Raw genomic sequence first — 25,967 nt, 5'->3', positions numbered from 1 at the left:
ATCGAATAAATAGACAGGGAGAGAGACAGATAATTACTGAAAAGGTTGATTTATAGGGTGCTTAACTGCTACCTCTGCTGCTGCACCTTTTCAGTGTTCCTTCTAGGCTTGGAGTCTAGCTCATACTGCTGTGCTCAAACTACTCCATCCTAACAGCTGTTCACGCAGGATGTTTACTAGCAATGCTGGCCAGGCCTGCTGTACATGAAAGTTCATAATGGGAAGACTGCCCTAGATCATCACTAATTGATATTTGCAGCTTTGAGACTTTCCATCTGTGTACCAGCTTTTGGACTTCTGGTCCATCGGTTCGCTAAGAGAGTGTAGGTCAATGTTTGTTTGTTTGTTTGTTTTATTTTGTTAAAGCTGCATTCAATTTTTTTTTAAAATCTGATTCCGCCTGCGGTTTAGTTTAGTCTTCCATCACTTCTATTTCAACATGTAGAAGTGTTGACTGTTCGGTTTGTTTACATCATCTTCATGTGACCCAAGCAGTACCTCCCCTGAAAGCTGCTTGTTTATAGCGAGCCAGAGAGACAAGCTCTAGCTACTACTGCTTTTGCAGTAAGAGATTACGAATATCCCCTTTTGATTTGTTTTTCAAACACTGGACTGGGGAGATTGCACTAGAGATAACAAGAAACAACTTATACGATTTAATATAGAAGCTCCTTTATTTATTTGTTTCTGTTTGAGCAAACGCTTAATGATTCTGGCCCATGCTACTTTGAGATTACTGATAATGCCACCAGCTGTGCTGTAAATCACTAAACATACATCAAATGCAAGTGTAGAGTCCAATTGCAAAAATAAATGCAGTGTCTGGAAAAGTTAGCAGACACAGCGTATAGAAAGAGAACAGTAGTGATGATCAAGTGCGTTTCTAACTCTTTCCTTCAGTATTCAAACTGACTTGTGGCTATGAAGCCTGGTCTATTTTTGGCATTATTGGAAAACTGAATTAATCGATAGTTTTTATACAAACCACAGACTGCAGTCCATGACAAATAAGCAAAGTGTTCATGTGGTAAGGCATTTGTTAAACCCTCTAGTCCTTCTCTAGCAGAGCTCGATAAAATGATTTGCAAACCATAATGTAAAGCAAAGCACATTTTGACATTGGCGTTAGTTTGTTACAAAATCATTCCATTGTGGTTTGTAATTGCTCATGCTTCTTCGAGTGGTGCAGTGCTTACATTGATTAATCTGGTATACATTTGAGATCCAGAATACACTCCGAGATTTATTGTCTGAGGCTAGTCAGTACTCTGCAATGAAAAGTCTGCAGAAACTAATACATTGGTCAGTCAGTAAACCACAGATCAGGGCAATGGTTCTTTAATTAGCAGGTTAATATGTCTGTGATAACATTGCTATTGTGTTATCTTGTGAGATTTATCCTGTATCAGATCTTATTTGTCATTGTTGAATATACAATCACTGCATTAATAAGAAACAAACATCAGATAAATCAAGTGTAGCCTTTTATATGTATTGCCTTTTTAACATGCCTGTTCAGTAATCTGTTTATGCTTGTCAGGTCAGCATTTACAGTATAGTGCATCCATGCTGTGTGCACAATTTTGAATACGCTTTCCTTGAGTTCACTGCTGTTTTCGCCTGCAGCAAGATGGAGAGGGGTATTGCTGCAGAGTGAAGGCTCCCACAGTGTAGCTCACACAGGGTAGTGCTGCATGCACAACTCGTAATAGACGTCATCATTAAATGCTAAAGCCCGATCACATGATAAGAGTGATGAATTTAGGTACTAAAACCTAAGTTTATTTCATAACAATAACCTAACCTAAGGCTCGTGGGGTATTGGCCGTGGATCACCAATTAATTCTCACAGGGTAATCACTATGGACAGTGTTCTCCCCCTCCCACACCAAGTTTATTGTCACGTGGTAGGGGTGTTGAGGGTGAATGAAGCACGACGGAAATTACTGTGTGAGCTACCTGGTGGTGCGCTGTGCGGGCTATGCTGTGTGCGCTGTGCTGTGCGGGCTACGCTGTGCGAGCTACCCGGTGTGCGCTGTGCTGTGCGGGCTACGTTGTGTGAGCTACGCTGTGTGAGCTACCCGGTGTGCGCTGTGCTGTGTGAGCTACCCGGTGTGCGCTGTGCTGTGCGAGCTACCCGGTGTGCGCTGTGCTGTGCGAGCTACCCGGTGTGCGCTGTGCTGTGCGAGCTACCCGGTGTGCGCTGTGCTGTGTGAGCTACCCGGTGTGCGCTGTGCTGTGCGGGCTACGCGGTGTGAGCTATGCTGTGCGAGCTACCCGGTGTGCGCTGTGCTGTGTGAGCTACGGTGTGCGCTGTGCTGTGCGGGCTACGCTGTGTGAGCTACGCTGTGTGAGCTACGCTGTGTGAGCTATGCTGTGCGAGCTACCCGGTGTGCGCTCTGATGTGTGAGCTACGCTGTGTGAGCTACCCGGTGTGCGCTGTGCTGTGCGGGCTATGCTGTGTGAGCTACGCTGTGTGAGCTACCCGATGTGCGCTGTGCTGTGCGGGCTATGCTGTGTGAGCTACCCGGTGTGAGCTACGCTGTGCGAGCTACCCGGTGTGCGCTGTGCTGTGCGGGCTACGCTGTGCGAGCTACCCGGTGTGCGCTGTGCTGTGTGGGATACACTGTGTGAGCTACGCTGTGCGAGCTACCCGGTGTGCGCTGTGCTGTGCGGGCTACGCTGTGTGAGCTATGCTGTGCGAGCTACCCGGTGTGCGCTGTGTTGTGCGGGCTACGCTGTGTGAGCTATGCTGTGCGAGCTACCTGGTGTGTGCTGTGCTGTGCGGGCTACGCTGTGTGAGCTACCTTGTGTGAGCTACGCTGTGTGAGCTATGCTGTGCGGGTTACGCTGTGTGAGCTGTGCTGTGTGAGCTACGCTGTGTGAGCTAACCAGTGTGCGCTGTGCTTTGCAGGCTACGCTGTGTGAGCTACGCTGTGTGAGCTTCGTTCTGCAGCGATATGCTCTTGAAAAGATGACTGCTGTTTTAAAGGTATCCACTAGATGTCAGCAATAGAAAGAAGCTGCATTCAAGACCGTTAGTAAAATATACTTAATAGGGTGTTTACACAATGCTCCCTCCCCATCCCCTCAAATGTTAGTTGTTTTTTATGTTTTTTTTTGTTTTTGTTTTTTTTTTTTTACTGTAGAAACATTGAAATTCCACACCTCATTTACCAGTAGGCTGAGTGAGCAGTGTCATCACTATGTGTTGCCATTTTTGGTGAAAATCGTATTACTTAGCCTTCTGATTTGGAGAAAAGAAAGAAGCACATTTTTACATACCAACGACTGTAGCAGTGGAATAACAAAAACTGTCAACACATAATATCAATGGGTTCATGCTGTGATTTTGAAATATATAGCCTGCATCTTTTATAAAACATAAAATCAAATAATAAATAGGCTTGTTATTCATAAAATTGGTTCAGTATACAAAGTAGATGTTTATTTTAAAAAGCATTTTTTTCCTTATATTCATTTGGAATACCAATATTGTTTGTTTGTTTGTTTTGTAGCGATGCCTTATTGGCATGCCTTACTCTTGGCTTTTCTCCCTTTCTTCATGTGGATACAGTTTAGATAATGGGACCTGACATTTCAGACTACAAATTAGTATTCAGACACTGCCCCCCTGAGAAAGTAACTGCTAAAATTAGGCACTGCTTCATATCTGCCTGCCCTCAAATAGATGATTAGTGCGTGATACCTGTCAAACAGTGCCAGGCTTTCTTTCCTTCAGTTTGTTAGAAAAAATGAGCCTGTATAAATCCATTTATTGATAATAAGAGGTAGAAATTCCATGTCCTATTGTTGGCAGGTCTGTTGTTTATGACTGGAGCATTAAGTAATTGCATGGCTATTTATAAAAATGCAGTATCCATTACTGCTTTGTAACAATGCAGCTTTAAAAAAACAACCACAGCTCGCTGACATTTATCATTCCGATTCTCTACAAATTATTAGCAGTCTGGCAACTTCATATACAAATAAGTAAGATACATTAAAATAAAATATAACTGGTTGCCAAGTTGACACTTAGAAATCAAATTAAACGGAATGTTGTCATGCACAGTACAGAAACTGTTGCTCCACATTCAGTGTCAAGACAAAGTGCTTGAGAATTTGGAAATTGTTAATTTCACCCCAAAGCCAGAATTATGTGAACTGTTGCTTTCATATAAAGTCTCCCTATGGCCTAGTGATAGTCAGGCAATCTGTAATGAAATGTAGGGAGCCGCTGGCAACGAGACTCCTGTTAATGTTGATCCCTGGAGACCATTGTTCTGCTCATACCTGCAGGGAGTTCGAAGAGATCCTGCTCAGGATAATGATTAGTTTGAGTTTTTTTTTCAATAATATTCAGACAGGCGTTACTGAAAGTTGTGGACTTGGGAGGCAGGTTAAGAAACACACACATTCTTCTGGCAACTCCACGAGAGTTCTGTAGGCAAAATAACAGATGCAAAATATCTGAAGTTATGCTGTTTATGCATGTACTACACTGAATTGTGTGTATTACTCCAGATTTTTGTGACTTTTTTTTTGGGAGGGGGGGGGCAGACAAACCCCAGGAAGTTTAAACATTTCAGGACCAGAATTTACACTTTGAAAATTGTGTTTGGCAACAGACTGTCATGGTTTTGAAGAACTCCCTCTCCTTAAGTTTCTACTTTTTGTATATATTTTTTTGCTTAAGTTTTGGCCCCCATAAAATTTCCCACATATAGTAGCAATCTGCCATTGGCATTTATGATGTTGTTATATAAACTCTTTACCCTTTAAGGAAGGGAAGCCAGGGATCCATCAAAGCCTTCTGTAGTAAAATATTTTAAAGCTTTTTAAAAAAGAAATCTAAAAGGTCTGTGTAATGTTTCCTTGGATTTGCAGCAATCCCAATGGGTATTATCGTCATCCCTGGAGACAGTGATTTGGAGATGTGCCGATCCCACGTCGAGAGGCTACAGGAGGTAAGAAGAACTCTGTGCCCTTTCCCCAAGTACAGTGTCCTTGAGTCCTGATGTTGGACAAACAAGAGCAACTTTCTCTTTCGTGACATGCCTCTGCAAGCCCTGTCAGTGCAGTGGGAGCCGTGCCATTTGCTGGCCCTGGGTTGTTTTATTTTTTTTATATTTTGTTAAGTATACATTAAATAGTGCGTGAAATCTGTGGACAGTTAAGGGCCCTGCCTGTACTGTCTGTACCTCTGCAATCCACCTATGTTTTCTCATTCCAATCCTCCTGCTGTTTTTGTCTGTCAAGTATACTTTTTTCCAGATATAGTTTATCCTGTCTAGCCTTACTGGCATACAGTCCAATAAGCTATGGTGTTGCTATGCATGTAACATAGAATAGATGTACTGTTTATTATTAAACAAACCTAGCAATGCATGGGAACCCATTCATAAACAGTCTATTTAAATCCGCCTCTGAAGGTCTTGTAAGTGGTTCTCTTAAACCAAGTGTTTTCCCCACAGGATTTCGTCTCATTTCACCCCTCTTTCCAGCGCCTTGTCCTGCAGGTTTGTACTTGTGGGCATTACTGCTGGGAACAAGCCAGAAAAACAGGCATTGATACGATTTAGGCTGAAATCCAGTTAAACTGCCCCAGGTTTAAAATGCTTTTCCTGATGCTAGAACGTAAAGAGATTTTCGTCTTGTTCCCTTGAATGCATGTACTTTGAGTGTGCTGTGCTGTGAAATGCATGTGCTGATTGAAGTAGTGAGGCGGGCGTGGACTGATTCTTGTGGTTTTTGTGAAGTGTAAATGTGCATGCAGTAACAGTTCCTCTGTGTGATGTCCATGCATGAACTCTCATTAATGTAGCCTTAATCGCCTTTTCTTCCTAAGAACCCTATACGCAGATAGCACCTCAAGTGCTAGCCTGCAACTTGCTCTGCCTCACAGACGATTCGGTTGAATTGGCACATGGTTTAAAATGGGGGGGGGGGGGGGGGGTTGTGATTATCTAGTGGCGACACTCGAAAAAAGACCAAATAGGCTGATGCATGCACAAGCATGCAAGATGAGGGCTTTTTAATAAGCTTTTTCTGTAGCAGTTATATACAAAGAACCACAGCCAGGCTCATTTATAAAGACTGTGAAAACAGTTTGGCTGTACGGGTATTTCCTCCTGTCTTAGAGATGTGTAGAGTTTTTAGGAGGCTTACAGAGTATAGGAGGGAAACTGTCAAAAGAAATGAATCCAGGGTAACAAGGTTGAGAGGAAATATGTAGGCATGTCCTGTGCTCCCCCCCATGCTGAACAACTGTGCAGGATTAGGAGTCCTGGAACACATTGAAAGGCTTTAGAGAGGATACAAAGTGAATATTAACTTCAAAAGACCCTAAAAATAGTTACAGAAATACACCTACATGGGACACAAAAAGGTGACCAGTGCATGTTTGGCATGGAGTTAAACATGAGTTAATGGTCATGGTAATTCAATTGGGAAAGGAGGTTAATGTTGTGTAATTGCATTTTTGTGTTTTTTTTGTGTTGTATGAAGGTGTTGATCTGCTTTAGCTGATTGTAAAAGGGATTAAGTCTGTGTGATCTCTGCGTAGTCAAAAGGGATGCTGCAGTTGACCTTTGTTCTTGTACTTTGCAGGAGGGCGACGGTGCAAAATCAAAGACCCTGTCCTCTCAGAAACTCTCTCCAAAGTGGTGTTTCCTGGACTGTGAGTACTGACTTGTGGGAAAGCATTTCTAACGTGTGTGTGTCTTAATGAAAATTCATGCAGCTGAGGGTGTTTGTTTTTTTAATTATTGGAAATAGCTTTAAAAAAAAAAAAAAAAAAAAAAAACATTCGGAAGTAGTTTCAGACACACAAAAATATATTTTCCATTGCGGTCATCATGCAACACAGGTAACACTCTCATCTCCTCGTCCTAATATGAGGCTATCCTGCACTTTATTCAAATTCATGGATTTTAAACCTTTAAAAAATAAACACCATGGAGTTCTTTTTAAGGTCATGTGTCAGTTAGAAATTCCTAGAAGGATTAATATGTTGATCTCAATTCCAAGAGGTTTGCATGAAATCTGCCCTGGTTTTAATGTTCGAGTTTCACACTGGCTTTAAAAGTAAAAGCAATTTCGCCTTACTGAAATGCATCTTTTTCTTTCTTTTGCTAGCATTTCACAACACAGTGTAATATATCACTGTAAGAAAACAGTTAAAAAAAGTGTTAAGGCATTCAACAAAAAGAGTAAAAGGACTTTGGGGGTAAAATTAAAGCTACAGCATTTCTGGTTTTATATGTTTTCTTTCATGAGTTGCGAAAGTAATATATGTAAAAAGAAAAAATGAAATGTATGAAATTCAGGCAACATTTTGTCAGCTACCTTCTCCATGCAGGGGCCTCAGGCTAAAAAAAATGTTTAGCTGAATTTAAAAGTCGTCTTAGAGTTGTTATAGATCTAGATAGAACATTGTACAGTCTGAGGGTATACAAAAAAAAGCTAGGGTTCCAATACTTGCAAAAGAATTACATTAAAAAAGTGTTGGTGGACCCAGAATTGCCGTTTCTCTTTCTCTTCAAGTCTACTTTGTGTTGTGTGTGTTTTCTTTTTAAATAATATGTTAGAAACTCCATTCCGTTTCTGCAGTAACAGTTTTCATCATAGTGGTCAATGTTCAGCATCACTGTGAGGACATGGGGCTCTCTGTGTTTTATTTTTGTCTGAATTTCCTCTCCACGTCAGACTTCTTTCCTGCTGGGAGAATAACCAGCATTGTCTTCCAGAACTTCCACAGAGCAGCATTATATGTGTATTGAAAGCCTTTGCAGGCTTGTGTGACAAACCCTATTGAAAATTCCAGCAATTGCTGGTGACCTGGGCAAGATCTGAAAAATGGAACGCATATTTCCAATTATGTGTTCCATTTACCCCCCCCTCCACACACACACCCACACACAGACTAATAATACAGTGCTTCATTTATCACCATTACACTCTTGACTCCTACATGTGGGGGAGAAATTAATGCATTTCAAAGCAGTATTCACAGTCAAGAAAAAATATAATATTGAAAACCACTGCAGTTGCAAACAAACGTAGGGTTAATAAAAAGAGTGGACAGAAGTGTTTAGCAAGTCCTGGGCTGATTTGTTGCAACCCGTTCCTCTCTCTTTCTGTTTTCTAAATGCCTGATGTGAGTGCCTTGCTGCTGCCAGTAATTAGTGGTCTAACCTGAAGCATACACATGCAGAGTGACGTCCCACTCGGGCTAACTTTCCCAGATATGTATCTCATTGAGATTATTGAAAGGGTCACCATTGATGAGGGATCGTAATTTAATCCCTTAAATAGTTTCACGTTAAAAACACGAATTGTTTGTTTTTTTACTGTTGTGTTTTATGTGTCTTGAATGTGCACAGCAAAGGAAAGGAGTGAATGTACGGCACTCGGCAGGCTCTTTTCCAATGTGAATTGCCTGGCCAGTAGGGATTGTATGACTGTGCAGCTTGTGGAAGATGCACCAGAATTTTCATGGATCGAGTCTTACTCATGGGTTGGGTAGGAAACTCGTCTGGGGATTGTAAACGTCATCGCATTCTGCAGCGCCCCCTACTGTTGGAGCTTTAGTCCTCCTGATGGATAAGTGGGTTGCAGCGATGAGTTGGCATTCAAATGTACCACAATGTGTTCAGGATGCAACGAGATCATGGCACTGTCTGTGCAGTGAATGTTGCCTGGCTGCGATGGACAGATCTGCAGAGTTCTACATGCTGTGGGCAACATGAAAGTAATTTTATTAGAAGAGATTAATCTTCAGAGTTAAAGCAGCGAACAATTAAAAATTGAAATGCATCCCCAGATCCCTGAGATCTGTCCCAAGCTTTGACCATCGCTGAGTGGGAAAACATGTGGCTCAGGTCCCTGAAAGACGGTGTTTTTTGCAGAAATGAAAGAGCGCCTAATTGTTTCCATCTGCAGCATGTATACACTAAGCAAGTGCTTTTCCAACATTTGCTTTTTAAATGTCAGTAAACAAATTGAAGTTGAAAGTCTTTTCTTGGTGATGCTAATGTTCCCCATTTGTCAGGATAAGATTTTCCTTTGGGCTATAAATATGTTTTATGTGGTGGGAAGTAATATATTTATTTATTTATTTTTAGCAGTTATTTAAGTGAAGACAGGTTTGCACGGCTTGTTTAATGTAATTGCAGCCACCGCTGGAGGACCCGGCCAGCCTCTTCCCCTGGTGTTCCTGGTGTGGGAAGGAGGACCATCGTTGGCGGTCCTGCCCAGACGTGCCACCGGCAAACTGGTGTGGCCGGTGTGAGGAGGACGGCCACAACTGGGCAGCCGGAGAGGGAGGAGGATCTAGAAAGTAAAGCATTTAAAATGTTTTATTTTTACCTTAAACTATATGTGAAGAACAAGCTCCCATGATGGTATGGTGGGTTTTGTATTGTTTTGTATGTTACATACAGGCGTCACTAGTTTGAGCAACTAAAAACAACACTCCATCTTCTTTCATCATTTATCTGTCAACATTAGGCAATTTGTGTTCACTGAAATCCGCAATTAAAACCGGGGTAGTTTACTTTCCAAAACTGCACGCCTGCGCTCTGTTCTAAATACAGCAGCACCGACTGAGATACTTACAGCACGTGCATTGAGAGGTGGTCAGAGGCGACACTCTTTGTGTAGGTATAGAAACGGTTTAGATTATATGTGCATTAGCATTGAGAGGTGGTCAGAGGCGACACTCTTTGTGTAGGTATAGAAACGGTTTAGATTATATGTGCATTAGGATACACACTGTCATTTTGGAAAACATTCCCTCTGGTTGTCTCAGCTGGGCAATGAAAGGTGTCTAATTTTCATTATTCCCCATGTTCAATTGGCTGGTGTGTGACATGGTTTGGGTGAAGAATGACTAATGCCAAGCCTGGTGTGTGGCATGGTTTGGATGTAGAATGACTAATGCCAAGCCTGGTGTGTGGCATGGTTTGGATGTAGAATGACTAATGCCAAGCCTGGTGTGTGGCATGGTTTGGATGTAGAATGACTAATGCCAAGCCTGGTGTGTGGCATGGTTTGGATGAAGAATGATGCAGCAGTGCCGTTTGGTTTGAACAATATATATATAATTTTTGGTTGAACTGTCTTTTGCTCCTAGTTTGTTGATTCAGAGTTAATGGTTCAATAGGTTAGAATAGGGTTATTAAGTAATATAAAACAGGTATCTTGGAATTTTTGTCATTGCATTTATTAAGCAGGAATGCTACCAAAGCGCATTACCATTTCTTGTGCAATATATTAATCAGGCAGAACCTAATACAGTATACTCCAGTTTTAATTGCGTTGGAGACCAAGTTCAGGTACAGTATATTACTTGCAGTGCAGTGATGACTATTATCAAATACCACCTGCAAATGCCTTCTAGATGCCGAATAACAAATATTCTGCCCTATCATGTTTCATTTGATGTTGTCTTTTTGTCACATTAAGCAGAATTTCCATAATATTCCACTGTCTGACTAAGCCTTTGCAATCAGGTGAAGATATGGGCTATATTTTCTTAGCTGTTCCTTGCATTGAAAATAAAGAACAAGTAGAAGTTCATTTTTAAATATGGGACAAATGTGTTTTTTTTGTTTTGTTTTTTGTTTTAAATATCCTTTTAAAATTTAACCAAATATTCTTTCATTTTGAATTGGCTGAAAGCAATGTAAAATAACCCTGGTAACCCACATGATTATCTGTCAAAGAAATCAGAGAAGCTCTACTTCTGAATAGTAAACCGGCTGTTCTTTATTTCAGACCTCACTTTTATTTAGTAGTTTTCTTTGCACAATATCTTTTTCATATAGCGTTGTATACAGTAGAAATTCTGTTATACGGACGAATACATTTCAAGCAGTGTTTGTGTGCAATGCTTAAATATTTGTTCCAGGCCTAATATTTCCATTTCCATCTGATACAAACTGATTGAAAGAAATGACAGATGGCTGTATCACTGTCATGGTAGTGTCTGCTTTATAATATAAAGCATATACAGATCACTGGTAGTTGCTAAGCAACCAGATACAGCATGAATACCATGTGCAGATACATGTTTACATCTAACTCTACCCAGGCACTGAATTATGTACTCAGTCCATACAGGCAATGTGCTCTGTATTAACTCAACTGCTACAAGCTTACATACTGCTGCCCATCGAGGAAGCGTACAGATCTTCCTCTGCTCTGTATAATGCTGTTACCAATTAGAAATCCATGCCACAGATCTACTCCTGAATCCATGCCTTGGGAAGCTATGATAAAGGAAAGCAATGCAACACTGCTTTTAAACTCCTTTTTTCTTTTTGTAGCCACCACAGCGGATCGGTTTTATCGAATAGACCGTGCACAGGTGAGTGCTTTTGATAGTAATGTAATTTCTGCATTCTCACCTATACCTGTTATTGTTTACGAAGTTGCGTGCTGTTTTTTTGGTTGTTCCAGGAACATTTAAACTACGTTACGGAGATCTCTCAGGATGAGCTGTTTATTCTGGACCCGGAACTGGTCATCACAGAGACCGTTGGCACGTCTCCAGGAATGCCAGACCTGGTAGATTCTTCTGGGCAGTTCTCCAGCCCTGGAGCACGGCACTTTGCCTTCCCATCGTCCTCTTCATCCCCGCCCTCCTCCCCCACCCCAAGGTAAGAGCTCACAGCAGTAATATTCAGAGAACAAAACTCAATATCCCATCAGTATTTTAACTTAAGAATACACATGCTTTATTTCAACCTAGTATGTTAGTTTAAAAAAAATAGTCATATTAGCTGCCTGGCTAGGGTTGCCAACTGTCAGTTTTTTAATTGGTGGTGATGATGATGTACCTATCAGAAGCTGAAATTGAGCTACCCATCGCGGTGACGTCTGTTTGTCCGGCTCGTTTTGTTTTTTTAGCAACAGCAATTGACAATTAAAGGCACAGCAGTCTGTCACAAATGTGTACCACTGGCACACAGCCCTGTCGTCTTTAGGTGACATTGTGTCTGGTTTTCTGTGTACTAGAAAACTGAACAGTTGGTACCCCTATGCCTGACACATTTAATAAGACATGCAGAGTTGTACCTGGTCTGTGAATAGGTCGGTTCAGACAGCTACTGTTTCGATCTCATGTTTCCAAACAGAACATTCAGAACCAAAGAATGCTGAAATACAAAAAAAAAAACCAAAACATTCTTCGGTCAGTTTGCATGTGACCTACCAGGGGGTGTTGGGGGTTGGGGGGTGACTGGAGTCCTAGTGTGCTTAGGGAGGTGGAGCAGTGCCTCCTCCCCTTGTCAGGTTCAATTAGCTCATCTGTTCTTAAACCCTGCACGTCTTCCCTTTTAGTTTGTTCCAGCAAATGCCTTCCGTCCACTCTCTTCACCCTGTTTCAGAGATTTGCCCCTCCTGACAGGCCTTCCTTCTCCGAGACTCCAAGAGGACTAAAGTTAACCTTTTTTTTTTTTTTTTTTTTTTTTTTTTTTTTGTCTGATTACCATTATTTTTAATCCTCTCTGACAGTATAGGGTTGTGAACTAATAAATGGGAGCTAGTGGGGTTACGTGCAAGATACTGACACTCGGCTGGGCAAAATGGATAGGCAGCCCAGTTCCTCTGTTATGTGCAGCTAACAGCTCTACTTGCGTCCTGTTATCAGAGCAGATAAGGAAGACTCTTTCCTGTTTTTGCTTACTGTTGCAAGATTATACTCCGTAGGGGTTTAGTATTTACTTTCAGGTTGCTGATGGATCTTGGACAAGTTGAAAGCTGTTCCTTTTTCAATGTTATTGAAATACAGAAAGAGAACAGGTAAAAGGGCAAGGAGTTCAAATGCACCCAGGATAAAGATATGTAACCTCAATTTCTCCCGGGGTGAACATCAGTATCTGCTGGAAATGCGATAGGTGCCTACCACTCTCTTTGTTGTAATTACTATAGAATCTGACAGTTGGAATCAGTCATTTTCAGTGTCACAAAACTGTAAAAAGTTCAGCTGCACACATTTGACAAGCTTACGAGCCTATGACAAGGTTAACAATGTTTAAAGCAGAGAAGTGTCCCAATCAAGCCGTCACACGATTCTGTCTTAGTAATTTCTGTTGCAGGGTGTCTTTTTTTCCTTCCTGACTTCTGTTCTTTTTTCTTTTCTTTCTCCCTCCTTCCCTCCCACCTCCAACACCTCTGCCAGCCCGACCAGCCCGCACTCGGACAGCGAGGCCTTGGCTCGGCGCCAGAAGAAGTCTCTCTTCTCCTCTCACTCCGGCTTCCCCTTTCCTGTCAAAAAGAGGTACTTGTCTCTGCTGTCCCTTGCTGTGTCTCTGCAGCCACCTCTTCTTACGCCACACCTGTCTGCTTCAGTCACACTTCACTATTTCTGAAAACACTACCTTCAGAATCATCTCCCCTTCTTGAGAAAATGCAAAAGTCTTAGACCCTTAAAACCACTGTCCAATTTTAAGAGACCCAGCAAGATTTAATAAATGAAAACAGTATATATTAAAGTACAGCTTATACAAACTTCTGCTTGTTGAACAGCAGCATTAGAAGATTGTTGGCACAGTTGCCGAGTTAAAAACATGATTGACTAGGAATAATGAACTTGAAGGCTTCATTACCACTCAAAAGGCTGTCGTTGAACCCTGCTTTTGTGTATAAGAAAAAAAAAGAGAAAGGAACATGCAAGCAATCTGCCTGAATCATGGAAATGAATCACTTCCCCCAAAAAAGCCGAAGCAGATGATTTTTATCAATGTAAAAAGAAGACCGGAAAAAACAAAACCGACAGCTCTCTCCCCAAACCAATAATTACAATCATTAGTTTCTGTGTTTATAGCCGAGATTATAGTGATTTGAATTGCAAAACAGGTCTGTGTGGGATGTAGAGAAAAGGAACAAAATAATAATAATCAAAGACGGAGCATGAAAACTGAAAACACCAGGGCTTTGAGCTGAGGGCTGCGCTGATAAAATCAGGAATGAAAAGGATGCAGAGGCAGGCAGGCAGACAGACAGACAGGGAGGCAGGGAGGGAGGCAGGCAGGGAGCCCTTTCTAGCCTTGGATAGCCCTGGTTTTCACCGGAGCCCTGGTTCTCTTTTAACCATTTATTTTCTTCTCTGTTTTAGCTCCAAATTTGTCGACGCTCAAATACTTCTCGTGCGTCCTTTCTCTCTGTGTCAATTTTTAAGGGTACCAACCTCCGCTGCCTAGGTGTAAGGGAAACTGATTGACAGTGGAACAGGAAGTTGTCTGTGCCGTTTGAAACCGTGCCGTTCTTTATCAAAGATTCTTCAGTCCTACTGATTCTGATTTTAAATAGCTTTGAAAAGACAGCATGGCAGAAGTAAACTGTATTCTACCCCAACTGTCTTTCACATCATTGCCAAACACTTGCTTATCAAGTTTGTCCTATCTTGTGTATTACTCTTACAATACTGAATTTTCAGCTGGTGAATTAATATACTTCCAGTAAATTAATATACTACCATGCCTAAGGCTCATAATTTTGTCCCAGGTGTGAAGGAGTGTTGCTTTAGCTCTCTGCAGATGCTTGTTAGTTTTCAGGTTATAAAGATTGATAAACCTCTCCTTAAAAAAAAAAAAAAAAAAAAAAAAAAAAAAAAATGAAAAGCAGGGGTGCTGTAGGGTCTCTCCTGGGCACGATGTGAAGCTGCTGCCGTACATCGTTCCTGGAAGCTTCATTAGGAATTTACGGGCCTCTGCAAAACAAATTCAAATACAGTGCAAACTGTGGAAGTGTTTCAATTCATGAAAAAACTGCTTTCCCTGTAACAATTCAGATTTTCCTTCTTTGTTTATATATATATTATATATATATATATATATATATATATTTTTTTTTTTTTTTACAAGATTTTTTTTTTAAGTCTCTCAGCTCGTTAGTATTAAAAGCTAAATTGCAGAATGATTGCATGTTATATAATGTATAGCGACAGACCTCAAAATATGGAGTCTAGCCTAAGTAACCCTTGTCTATGACCTGGCATGCTGGATTTCTTTGGTTGCCCACATCCTCTCCCACTAGTGTAAAGCTGGAGGGTAGCCAACATGATGCTAATCTTAAGAACCAGCAGGCCAGTTCTTTTCTATGCCTCTCACTGCCTCGCTTACCCCTCCCGCAGGATCCTGGAGATACAGAAGGCCTCCCAGCGTAAGCGTATTTCTAGCGACAGTTCGGTTGCCGAGGCGCTGGCCCACAGCGAGTCTCTGAGGTCCACAAAGCCGCCCCTCAGCAGGTGAGAGGATTCGAGATAAAAGGGACAGAGGAATCGAGGGAAACAGGCTTGTTTTCTTAAACACTTTGCGGCAGAACCTCCTCTCCATACCCCCCCACCCTCCCCCCGGGCTTTGCACTTCAGCTACAATTCCAATGTTGCCAAGGCTGCCGCGGTATTGCAGCCAATCGCAGCTTCTGTTCATAGAACTCAATTTGCATGCACCAATGCAGGTGTACAAACTGGCAAAATAAACTAGCCTGGGTGCTTATCACGTGTGGGGAATGGGTGGTTTTACAGTGCAGTACAGCCCAGGGCAAAGTTAATTGTAGATGGAGAGCTTCAGCTGAAAGCCTTGGATAGAATGTGGACTGTATCATCTGAAACTGGGCTGTTGTAAGGGACCTTGATATTATATCAATGACGAATTGCATATTATAAACATAACCGTAAGGGAACGTCATCTATTACTGGCAATTGTAAACCAAAACTGTATTGTAGTGAACCTCAGTTCCCGCAGCCATAGCGCAGAGACCGCTGTAAAAAGAGCCGGCTCATTTGCAAGGAGCGTATATTGGGCTTATGTCTTCAATTACGCTAGCTACAGCCCTGCTACTGCCTTCCCCCGTGCACGCTACACTCTCCCCTGCCAGCCTCAAGTCCGCCCCAGACTTGCTCACCAGGTTACAGTCTGAGGAGTGCGTGCCGGGGTACCTGCGTCCCTTAGATAGAGTTAGCGTATTGCAGATCTCAAATAATTCATAAATGCAGCTCGTCTCAGCGACATACTCCTAAAGAAAGTTTATAATGATTGTTTTCAAAGCCAGTCAGTGTATTGGCTCCATATTTCCCCTGACGCGCAGCTCTCTCACCTGACTATCACCTCATGGTAAAAATGACTGATCAACAGATATTTCCTGCAAAACGCTCTCGGTATAACTAGAACACTGTGTGGGTTCCTTTGTGTCTTTGCATCTCTTTTCATGCCAGGAATGTATTTGTATTTTACATTTTTTTTTAGGACGGGTCCAATAAATGTGAGTGTTCATCGTTCCAAGACGACCGCCGCCGATTTCAAACCATCAATCAGGTGAGAGACGGAGAACTAGAAGTGTAGAATGCACAGCAGTCACTTCTCCAGGCTGAGGATACTATATATTTTTGGTTAATCTATTCTGGTATCTCAGTTTAACTACATAATGTATTTACACAGTAAAGAATGGAAGCAAGACTCCCATTACAGAGCAGAGTATGAGACCTTCCTGGTTCAGCACAGTTTAGTTATTTCAATTACAACACTGCACTTTTTACCGTTACTTCCAGGGAACATGTCTAGTCTAGTTCCAGGTATCTAAATAGTACACCCAGCTGCAAGGAAAAGGAGGGATTGAGTGTGTGCTCTCCCTCAAGACTGCAGTTTAGACATTGTGTCTGAAGCAAGAAAGAAAGCAAAGGGAAAAGTGATATGTTCTTTACGACCATCGCCCTAGCTGACTTGGCTATAAAGAACTGAATTAGACAATCCTGGGCAGACTGCGTACATATCTGCCATTTGAGATAGCAATGAAACGTAGACAGTTTAAGTTTACTTGCTTATCTATTTGTTCTGAAAACATCACATCAAAGGTGCTATTTTAGAGATAAATGATTCCATTTCCTCTACTCAGTCAGTAACACTGCCATATAGGGGGCAATAATCAGATAAACACAGATTTGTTTGTTTTTCCTTGAGGTTATTGTGGTATCTTCCTTTGGTTTAAAAGAAAAATGTTTGTTTTTATCTATGAATGCAGTAAGAATGTGTGTTGTGAAGTTGTGTGGGTTGGATGGGTTAGGCAAGAGGAATGTTCCAATTGTCTCATCTCAACAAGACGGCACAAAGGAGCGTTTCAGAGAGGGACAAGTGAAATACTTGAGTGTTACAAATAAAGATGGATATCCAGGCTTGGTTGTTTGTTGTAAGAAAAAAGGGATACCAAAGAGATCCAAGAGAAAGTTTAGACAGGCGCTGGGGGGGCTGTTTCTCCAAGTCAGGGAGGAAATCAAAATGAAGGTGACAGCTTCAGCAGGGTGAGTAAAAACCTGCAGAGCTTGTAGTGTCCACTGATGAATGAGGCAGCAATAAACAAAGAAGAAAAGTAATGCAAAAATCACTTCAGCCTGGAAACTTGGGTTTTATTGGATACATTTGGCACAGCATTTTACAACATTGTTTTTCACGACAGATTTTTTTTTTTTTTTTTTTTTTTTTTTTAAGCCCCACAGAACACACACTCCTGAGTGCTGGCTGTCATTCAGGTTCTTTGGGTGCATGTAGTGCTGCGTATGCATTTTATTTTGCAAACTACAAAAGAAAAGCACTTGTACAGTGTAATCATATACCGTAATTTTAGCGATATAGCTTGCTACCCGTGTATAACACACTCTGCTTGCGTAATTCCCCTAGAAGTCATGTCAGTGTTCTTTTATAGAACATTGTAACTCAAGTACCGTATACAGCTCACCTTGTGTACTACATGCAATCCTGATATAATTCTCATAAAAAATGTGTATTATTCCCTGAAAATTACGGTACTCTGCTACATCGTTGATATATGTAGTTGGAGTTTGAGTGGGATCTTCAGTGCAGTCTGTGATCTCATAGGAATGGGAAGCTATTTCCCTATATGACCCCATCCTCTTCACCTGGATAAGCGCTTGTGTGTAACCGCAGCCTCGGTTTATACCAACTAAAGAAGCCAGAGGCTTAAGCTTTTCTTACTGTGTGCATCAGCAGCAATTTGCACAGCCCTACAGGTCCATACAAGTAATATTGCCCTGACCCCCCCCCCCCATAGGCCAGAGAATTGTGTGTTTCAATGCTTTTGTTTGTTTGTTTTAATCATCTAAACAGTGATAGGTCTAAACACCTCCACCCTTTTAACAATAAATATCATTCACCACCCAGCTGTGATCTACTGGTGTCACTAACTAGAGTGAAGGTACAGAGGAAAGCTGTTTATGGGGACAGGGACAGAACCTCGGTATTGATTTGCTGGTCATCTCATTGAAACAGACCCAAAGGAGAGGGGCTGCTTTCCATTACAGTTTGAAAGTGACACTCCCACAAGCAGTTATTAAACTCGTCAAAGGGAGACGATTTAGTGTTTAGTGAATCTGATCGTTCTGCTCCGACGTCTGCTAATTTGCAAGATACCGCACTGTTCTCTGTCTTTCTATTGTCGTCTTGGTTTTTTCTTCTTCCTCAATTCATTCTGATCCCTGTCTGAGTCTTTTATGTCATCGCAAGTGTCGCTTTTTTCCTCCCAAAGGGATAATTAGCTCTTAATCGGCAAAGTGACACAGTGCACTTCAGCGAAAATGTAACTTTCCGAAACTGCATCAGAATGAGGTTGTCAGCACAGAGGCTAATCCGATCTGTTCATGTTCTTTTGGTAATCAGAAGACCATTTTGTTTCTTCTAGTGACTTTTGTTTAAAGAGCCAGGCCTTTTGACTCTCTGAGGTGAAAGAATAAACCCACATAAAGCTACATTTGCCCAAGCAACGATTTCAGTATGCTGTTTAAGTTCTTAAAATTAGAATCCCATTTTTGGTAATACAGTAAAAAGAACAATGACACTTGATGCAGACAGTAATAGTTGAACTGTGGGTAGAGATTGGCTTATACGTGAGGTTTGTAATCAGTTTTATAGGGGTGATCTGGCAGTGGAATTTGGATAAAAAAGCTTAGTACTATCATATATTATGCACTTTCCACTGTATTTAATGTATTATGCATTGTTTTTTTTTTTTTTACTATATATAATGTATTATGTATTTCTCTGTATTTAAACTATTATGGATGTTCTTGTTACTGCATCTTGTAAAGAACTTTGTGATGGTGGTCCATTATGAAAGGCGCTATATAAATAAAGGTTGATAGTAGTGTTTAAACTCATTAATTGAAGTAACATGTTAGCTCTTGCGTGTTCCCTCGGTGCAGCACAGAATCCAGGTTGAGCTGCAGCACTCGGCTGCTTTGCAGTTTTCTGATCGAAATGTTTCTGCGGAAGCACTGTGGCTCGCATCAAGAAATCTCTCCTACTGATATTTTCCTTTGTACAAAACGAAGAAATTGGTGGCTGCCAGGTCTAGTAGAGAGAACAGGCGGTGTGTGTGTGTGTGTGTGTATGTATGTATATATATATATATATATATATATATATATATATATATATATATATATATATATTGTGAGTATTGTATGTTATATTCAAAATAAAAACATGTACTGTAAAAGGCAGTCAAAATGACTGCTTTGGCGGTTCTAGGTGGGTGGGATTATAACTTCCTTATTTTCACGATGCTGCCTTTCAAACGCTGTCAGGGTATTTAATACATGTATTTATGACCGCATAACTTTCAGACATGCAGAGTAATTTCAATTTAAAAACCTCAAACCGTCAAAATGACTGTCATGGCGGTTGTAGTGTTAATGATCTGGAGATGAGACCTTGGCTGTTTTATTCCAACCACTACCACAAGGTGTCACTGTGGAGCAAAGCACAGTTTCCTCTGTGGAAGCGTTAAACGTGCAGCGTTTTAATTTTGTAGGTTTTTCTTTCCAGTAGAAGTCAGTGTTAGGGTACAGTGGCAGATTTAGGTGTCTGTTTAATTGCTGAAATGCACCTATTCTAACAGTACCTATGTACAGGGATGAAAATGAGACTCCTGTCAGAAGATTCTGCTTTGTCTTGGCTCTGATTCGCAGGTGGTTTGATGCACAGTGTCATGCATCACAGGGCATCATCTTGCTTGCAATTCCAAATACATACGACCACTTAGGCTTATAAAAATAAAATACAAAGGTCTAAATAAACACTTGTGTAACTTTTAAGACAAAAAAAAAAGGTGTGTTCCTGTCTAAGGCCATGCTTCCACGATTGTATTTACCCGTGTACTTGTTATTTGTTATAACATAGATAAAAATGGGAAAAAAATTAGAATGATTTGGCTTGTAGCAGATGTGTGGTTCTTCCACAGCAAAATAGTACATGAAATAAACTCATTAAGAAGGGATAAAAGGTGACCAAAGACCTTGTTACAAGCATTTTGTCCTTTTGTTTCAAGCAATCCGCATGAGTTGAAGGAGAAGCAACAGCAGAAGTGGACAGTAGAATAATAAATAGAAAGTTATGAACGCTGAATATCTATAAGGCTGGGCCACTGAGCTCAAGAGCACCTACTGATATAAGGATGGTTTATTATTTTACAAGCTTTGTTAGTTACATAACTCCAGCTTTGAATATTATGCGGGCTCCTGAGCTTCAGTTCTCCTGTAGTTAAATCAGTTCTAATTTAGAGAATAACAGTGCAAATATTTAATAGTTTTTTACATGCCCTATTATTTTGTTAGATTTGATCATTAGTGTTGGATCATTGGTAAGACCCAGACAATACCACCCTCATTCAGTGTGCTTCTGTCTGAATAAATTGCACCCCAAGACAGACTGTTGCATTGGTATTGCCAGACTGATGCATTATAGAGAGACTATTTGTGTGTCATGTGTATTAGAAACTGTATTAAGGTATAGGAGTGAGCATAGGGATGAACAAACCATTCTGTGCTTTTCCGATTCCATGGCCATTTGATTCAAACTAATTGTTATTAGTAGAAAATAGCCATTTCTATGCATGCAGTAAACAGTGGCTTTTTTTGGCTGCATCAGAAAACAGCAACAGGGTTGAGAGGGATTCCTGCGCTGTGACGTCTTGAAATTCTAAATATTACCTCGGCACCATTGCAAAGCTATCAGCAATCCCCAGTTGTTGTGGGTGACTTGTGGATAAAACTATCAACACAGTGTAATGGTGTTGCAACAATACCTAGTAAGCAGTGTGCATGTTTAAAAGTCAAGGGGTGTTTGCTAAGGCTGTAACCCTGTGGTGTGAACATCCAATCAGTTAAGAGGAAGCCTAATTTACAGATGTTGAGTAGAAATCCTGTCAGTATTAAATCGAGTGTCCCGTCTCTCTTGCATGACTGCATAAATGGATTTCTCCTTACAATTTTTTATAAGGCCAAATCAAGAATGTGTGGGTCGAGTTGTGTTAAACAGCCTGTACAATAGACAATACCCCCACCACTTTATAAATTACAGTTTGGGCAAAGTGTCTTCATAAAGCCAGAAGTATTTTCATTTAAAGCACCTTATATGGGAAACCAAAAAATGCCAGCTTTAAAGGGGATTATTTCAAAATTGGATTGAAGCAAGCTGACAGCGGGACTTGGCGCATACTAACCAGCAGTGACAGAGCTGTGTTTGACTGTAGCCTGGTGCCAACCCACTGATCCCTCCCGCGGTGTGACGGGGCAGTCAGGGCACAGTGTAAAGGAGTGAGGCTGACAGCACAGACTCCTGGCAGATCTCTCCATCGCTCAACCTGAGCAGGGGACAGGGATCAGGGGGCGACCAGACGCAACACCCACACACCCGGACTGTTTCCATGCCACAGATCGTGAGGCGCACTGTGTTGGGAAATTTAAGCAGTCAGTGTTTCGGTTATTTTAAAGAAATGCACGGCATGATTTGAAACGTAAAACAAATGTGTCTCGTTGGCTCTTGTTCTTTTTTTCCTGGTGGATTTGGAATACAATGCTGGCATCACATGATTTATTTATTTATTGTGTGTGTGGGATTGTGTATGCACAGACAATAGAAATGAACACTGCTCTGTCAAATGAGTGAAGACTCTTTTTTAATCTGGTTTCTCTATTAAAAGGAAATTGAGTTTTTATTTTATTGTTACCTGTAAATAAAGCAAACAGTTAGACTTAACTGGAACATGTTTTTGTAAATGTAACTTTATTCCCCCCCCCCCCCCCCCCAGGCCTGAGAAGACTGCAGCGTATAACACGGACCAAGGTAATAAAGGACCCAAACTGATGGTGCATACTCTTAAAATGGAATAGGTCTGTAGCTATGACTTTGGCTATGTCCCTTTTGTTTATTCCAGACATTCATAGGTTTAAATCCATATACCACCACCACCACCACCCCCCCACCCCACATCCTGTCATCTATTGCGAAAGCAGATCACTAGCTCCAAACATTCAAAAAACTGCCAATGGCTAAGGCAAAGTGTAAGAGTGCTTGATAGTACAAAAATGTTGAACAAGTTCCACTGTTTTTTTCTTTGCTGTTTTATTATTAAATGGTTTGCTTTTGACACCCTTCTTTTGAGATTTGTTAAGAAAAATTGACAAACATTGGGTGTTTCATATGCACTGTGAAATGTATAAATGTTTATTCATGCTCCAGAAGTACCAAAAATCATTCAGAAGCATCCTAATTTTATTCTGTGACAGTGTTTGGACTGATGTCCAGTCTGAAATGGCATCCCATAGATATCTCCTTTGTTTGATTGGATTTTTTTTTGTATCTTGTTTAGTGTCAGCTGAGGCTCTAATAGAAGTTGTGAAGAGCACTGACCTTCAGAAGGTAAGTAACAAGAGACTTGGGTTCTGCTGCTAAATGCAAGGGGATGAAAGAGTGATAGCTTTCTGGTATGTTTTTTCATGGAAGAAATGAATACAATTCTTTCCCCCTCAGTTCCAAGAGCTGCACAAGTTGGGAGGTGACCTAATGGTGCAGGATTCCATGGGCTGGACACTCCTCCACCATGCTGTTACTGTGGGCAGTAAAGAGATTGTCAGATACATCATTGACAATGGTAAGAGAGTGGATAGGAATGAGTTCAATACCCTTAAGAATGTGCAAATACACACAAGAATGTCAGTGAGTCTCATACTGGGGAGTTGGTAGTTTCCCCAGTGGCTCTCCTATATAGTGTCTGACTGGATTTACAGAGGGAAGTCTTCCTTCTCCGGCACTGTTTCTGTTCTGAACAAATGGGCTGGAAAAACATGACAAATTGATTCACTTAGGATTAGATGTTGTTTTCTAGTTTTGACATGAATCCCAAGTTAAAACAAACAAGCTGTAATAATTGCATTATGAAAACATCAGTATAATTTGCTGCGACTTGCATGCGTTATAATTTAACCCTCTGGAGCCTCGTATTTTAGAAGCTTCTATCACATTTGTTATCATTGCGTTATTTCTGAGTATGTTCCCATTTATCTAATGCAAGTAAAAGTGTTCCCGGGGTAGTACTCTTACAGCATTAGCTTATCCTGTTTATACAGACTCTTAAAGCATTACAGAACATTGTTTTTCCTAATGTTATTTCCTCCTGCAGTCTTCCTTATTACCCCTACTAATTCTGGAGTTAATCCTGTTTTCCCCTCTCACATCTGATAATGTGCTTCACCATGCTTTACAAGGCCTGCTTTTTCGCTTTATCATGATACTCCACAGTGGACTTCAACAAGGGTCATTTAAAATTGGTGTTTTGTTTTAAAATCAAACACATGTTTGAATGGGTTGCCCCGCTGGATTCTATTACGACAACATTCTGTGCAGTTCCGAGTGTGGACATGTATTCCCTTCTCCTTGTAAGATAAAGAACATGTCCTGGGAATGTTGAGTCCATCTAATACACTAGCAGTGACAGATGACACCCCTGGTCAATTATAACAGGACAAAATCTCTTTTCTATTTGTTTTCTTAGCATTATGCCTTATCAGACCCTGGTATTTAGGAGAGATAAGGACTCAAGGCTATATAAATCGCTCTGAAACTGACACCACAGATCACATCGAATAGTAACAGTTGTCCAGGTTAAATATGTTTTTATTCAAAGCCAGTAATGCAAATACACGTTGTATTGTAGTTCACTGTAAAATTGTCATTAACACCCATGCCTGAGGCATTTTGCATTGCAATTTATTTCTTTTTTTAATTGAAAGTACTGATTATATTGGATTCAGGCTCCTCAGGGTACTCGACAATTTTGTATAACTGAGAAAATAATAAATTGCCTTATTCATTGGGAAATGCATAGGGATACATGTATCCCTGAGAGTGACTGTTAATTTTCTACTGTTGTAATGTATTCAGACTTTTCAGCTAGATTTGTTTGTGGTATTATTCATGTTTCTTTGTTTCATCTTCAGCTCCTCCAGAGATTTTGGATCTCACAGAGAAAGTGAAGTAAGAGAGATTCTGTTTTGTTTTTTTTGTAGCTTCTAAAGTTTTAGTTGGTTTATTGAGTCTGCAAACACAGAGAGCCCTCGACAGCAAGAATGCTGGATCTAGCTGCTGACTGGGGTCCATGTGGGGGTGTGCTCATCAAACCAACTGAAGACTGTCTGCTGCCTCCTTCTGAGAGACAAGCAACCTGTCTGTTTCTTTAAAGGCATTCAGTGTGTCGAGGCAGAGTTCGCTCTGGCTAGAGGTGAAATGTATGTTGTATAAGTATGAAGTGCTTCTCAAGGGGCTAATTTGTTGCATAACAAGTTTTGGGATTTAAAGCGGATTTAAAAAAAAAAAACTTCAAACATGTTTATCACAAAGTTATGGGTCAGAACTGTGCTTCAGCCATTTTAAATATAACTTTGTTTACATAGGCTAAAAGCATTCACAAATCCATTTCCACTGAATCATTTGGAGCCTGTTTTCTAGACGATTGTTTGAAACTAGACTGCTGCTGGGCATTAAACACTGTCTCCTCGAGCCAGGGTACAGGGCTGAGACCCGTATTGAGTATTAAGACAGCCTGGAGTCCCAGTATTGAATTATATTCACAGCTCTGTAATTCTCTGTTCCAGTGGTGAGACAGCGTTACATAAAGCAGCCTCCTTGCACCAGAGATCGATCTGCCACTACCTCGTGGAAGCAGGGGCATCGCTAATGAAAACAGACCTGCAGGTAATAATAGCTTTTTATGGTACTTTCACTCTCTACTGCATGACTTTTTAGGAGATGGGGAGATTAGTGTCTGTTGAGGTACTATAGCTGCTTTTTAAGCAACTAGGTGAACAATGCTGGGTGTATTCCACACTGAAAAGGAAAGGTTGGTGAATAGCCTTCAGAAACAGCCTGGAAAATAAATAGTATTGGTCAAGGTTAGGATTTAATGTAATCATATATACAACAAGCAAACTAATACAAATCTTTTGTGTGCTGTATGTTGACATGTGTTTTTAATAATAGTAAAAAGGAGTCTTACTATCTTCTGTGTCATCAGGGTAATTCACTGCAGGGCTTTTTTTTTTTTTTTTTTTTTTTTTTTTTTTTTACTCATCCTGCTAAAGTTCATGAAAAGGGCCGGGGGACTATGTCCAAGTAACTCTAGAGAACATAAACACTCCGCCAGACACTGCTTAAACTCTTAAAAACTCTTTCAGCAAAATACATGATCTCATACCAAGATCTTTTGAATCATGCACAAATAGGTTGGGCATGGGTTATAGTGCTTACCATTAGTTTAGGTACCCACTTACTGCTGCGTATGTACAATTACAGAACATTGCCTGGGATTTGTTTATAGGACAGGAAAGCGTTGATGACAGGCACAGATCCTGAAGAAAGTAAGCTGAGATGCTGTGGGATTAGGGTGGATCAGATCGTCTCTGGCTCATCCTTGTAGTAAAATAAATGACCACCCAGTCCTTGGAGCATGTCTGGAAAACATGTGCAGCCTACACTGCGATCACTGACCTGTAGCATAGCAAAAGGATTAACAAAATAACCTCCCCATGAATGTGCCATAATTGTGTAAACCAAACCTCTTCGCAATCATTGCCCCCACTTGTGAAGATTTGTAATGCAAAACGTGTACTGTAC

At 40.9% G+C, this 25,967-nt stretch overlaps 1 protein-coding gene across 3 annotated transcripts in view; it reads left to right on the top strand.

Annotated features, from left to right (window-relative positions):
* The window catches only part of LOC121329801 (diacylglycerol kinase iota-like), a 38,359-nt gene that overhangs the window by 5,511 nt on the left and 6,881 nt on the right, over positions 1–25,967 (top strand). Inside the window, exons 4-16 of one of the 3 annotated variants that reach the window (XM_041275634.1) lie at positions 4,891–4,970; positions 5,478–5,522; positions 6,613–6,682; positions 11,334–11,374; positions 11,467–11,666; positions 13,190–13,288; positions 15,143–15,256; positions 16,257–16,325; positions 22,108–22,142; positions 22,669–22,718; positions 22,830–22,950; positions 24,296–24,332; positions 24,950–25,049. In XM_041275634.1, the coding sequence (XP_041131568.1) occupies positions 4,891–4,970; positions 5,478–5,522; positions 6,613–6,682; positions 11,334–11,374; positions 11,467–11,666; positions 13,190–13,288; positions 15,143–15,256; positions 16,257–16,325; positions 22,108–22,142; positions 22,669–22,718; positions 22,830–22,950; positions 24,296–24,332; positions 24,950–25,049 (1,061 nt within the window). The remainder of the gene's footprint in view (positions 1–4,890; positions 4,971–5,477; positions 5,523–6,612; positions 6,683–11,333; positions 11,375–11,466; positions 11,667–13,189; positions 13,289–15,142; positions 15,257–16,256; positions 16,326–22,107; positions 22,143–22,668; positions 22,719–22,829; positions 22,951–24,295; positions 24,333–24,949; positions 25,050–25,967) is intronic. The other 2 variants (XM_041275635.1, XM_041275636.1) reach the window with 2 other exon arrangements.

The sequence above is a fragment of the Polyodon spathula genome, chromosome 17 (assembly GCF_017654505.1).
Source record: "Polyodon spathula isolate WHYD16114869_AA chromosome 17, ASM1765450v1, whole genome shotgun sequence".
Taxonomy (NCBI): Eukaryota; Metazoa; Chordata; class Actinopteri; order Acipenseriformes; family Polyodontidae; genus Polyodon; species Polyodon spathula.
The sequence above is the reverse complement of the archived record's forward strand: the minus strand, read 5'-3'. Positions and strand labels throughout refer to the sequence as shown.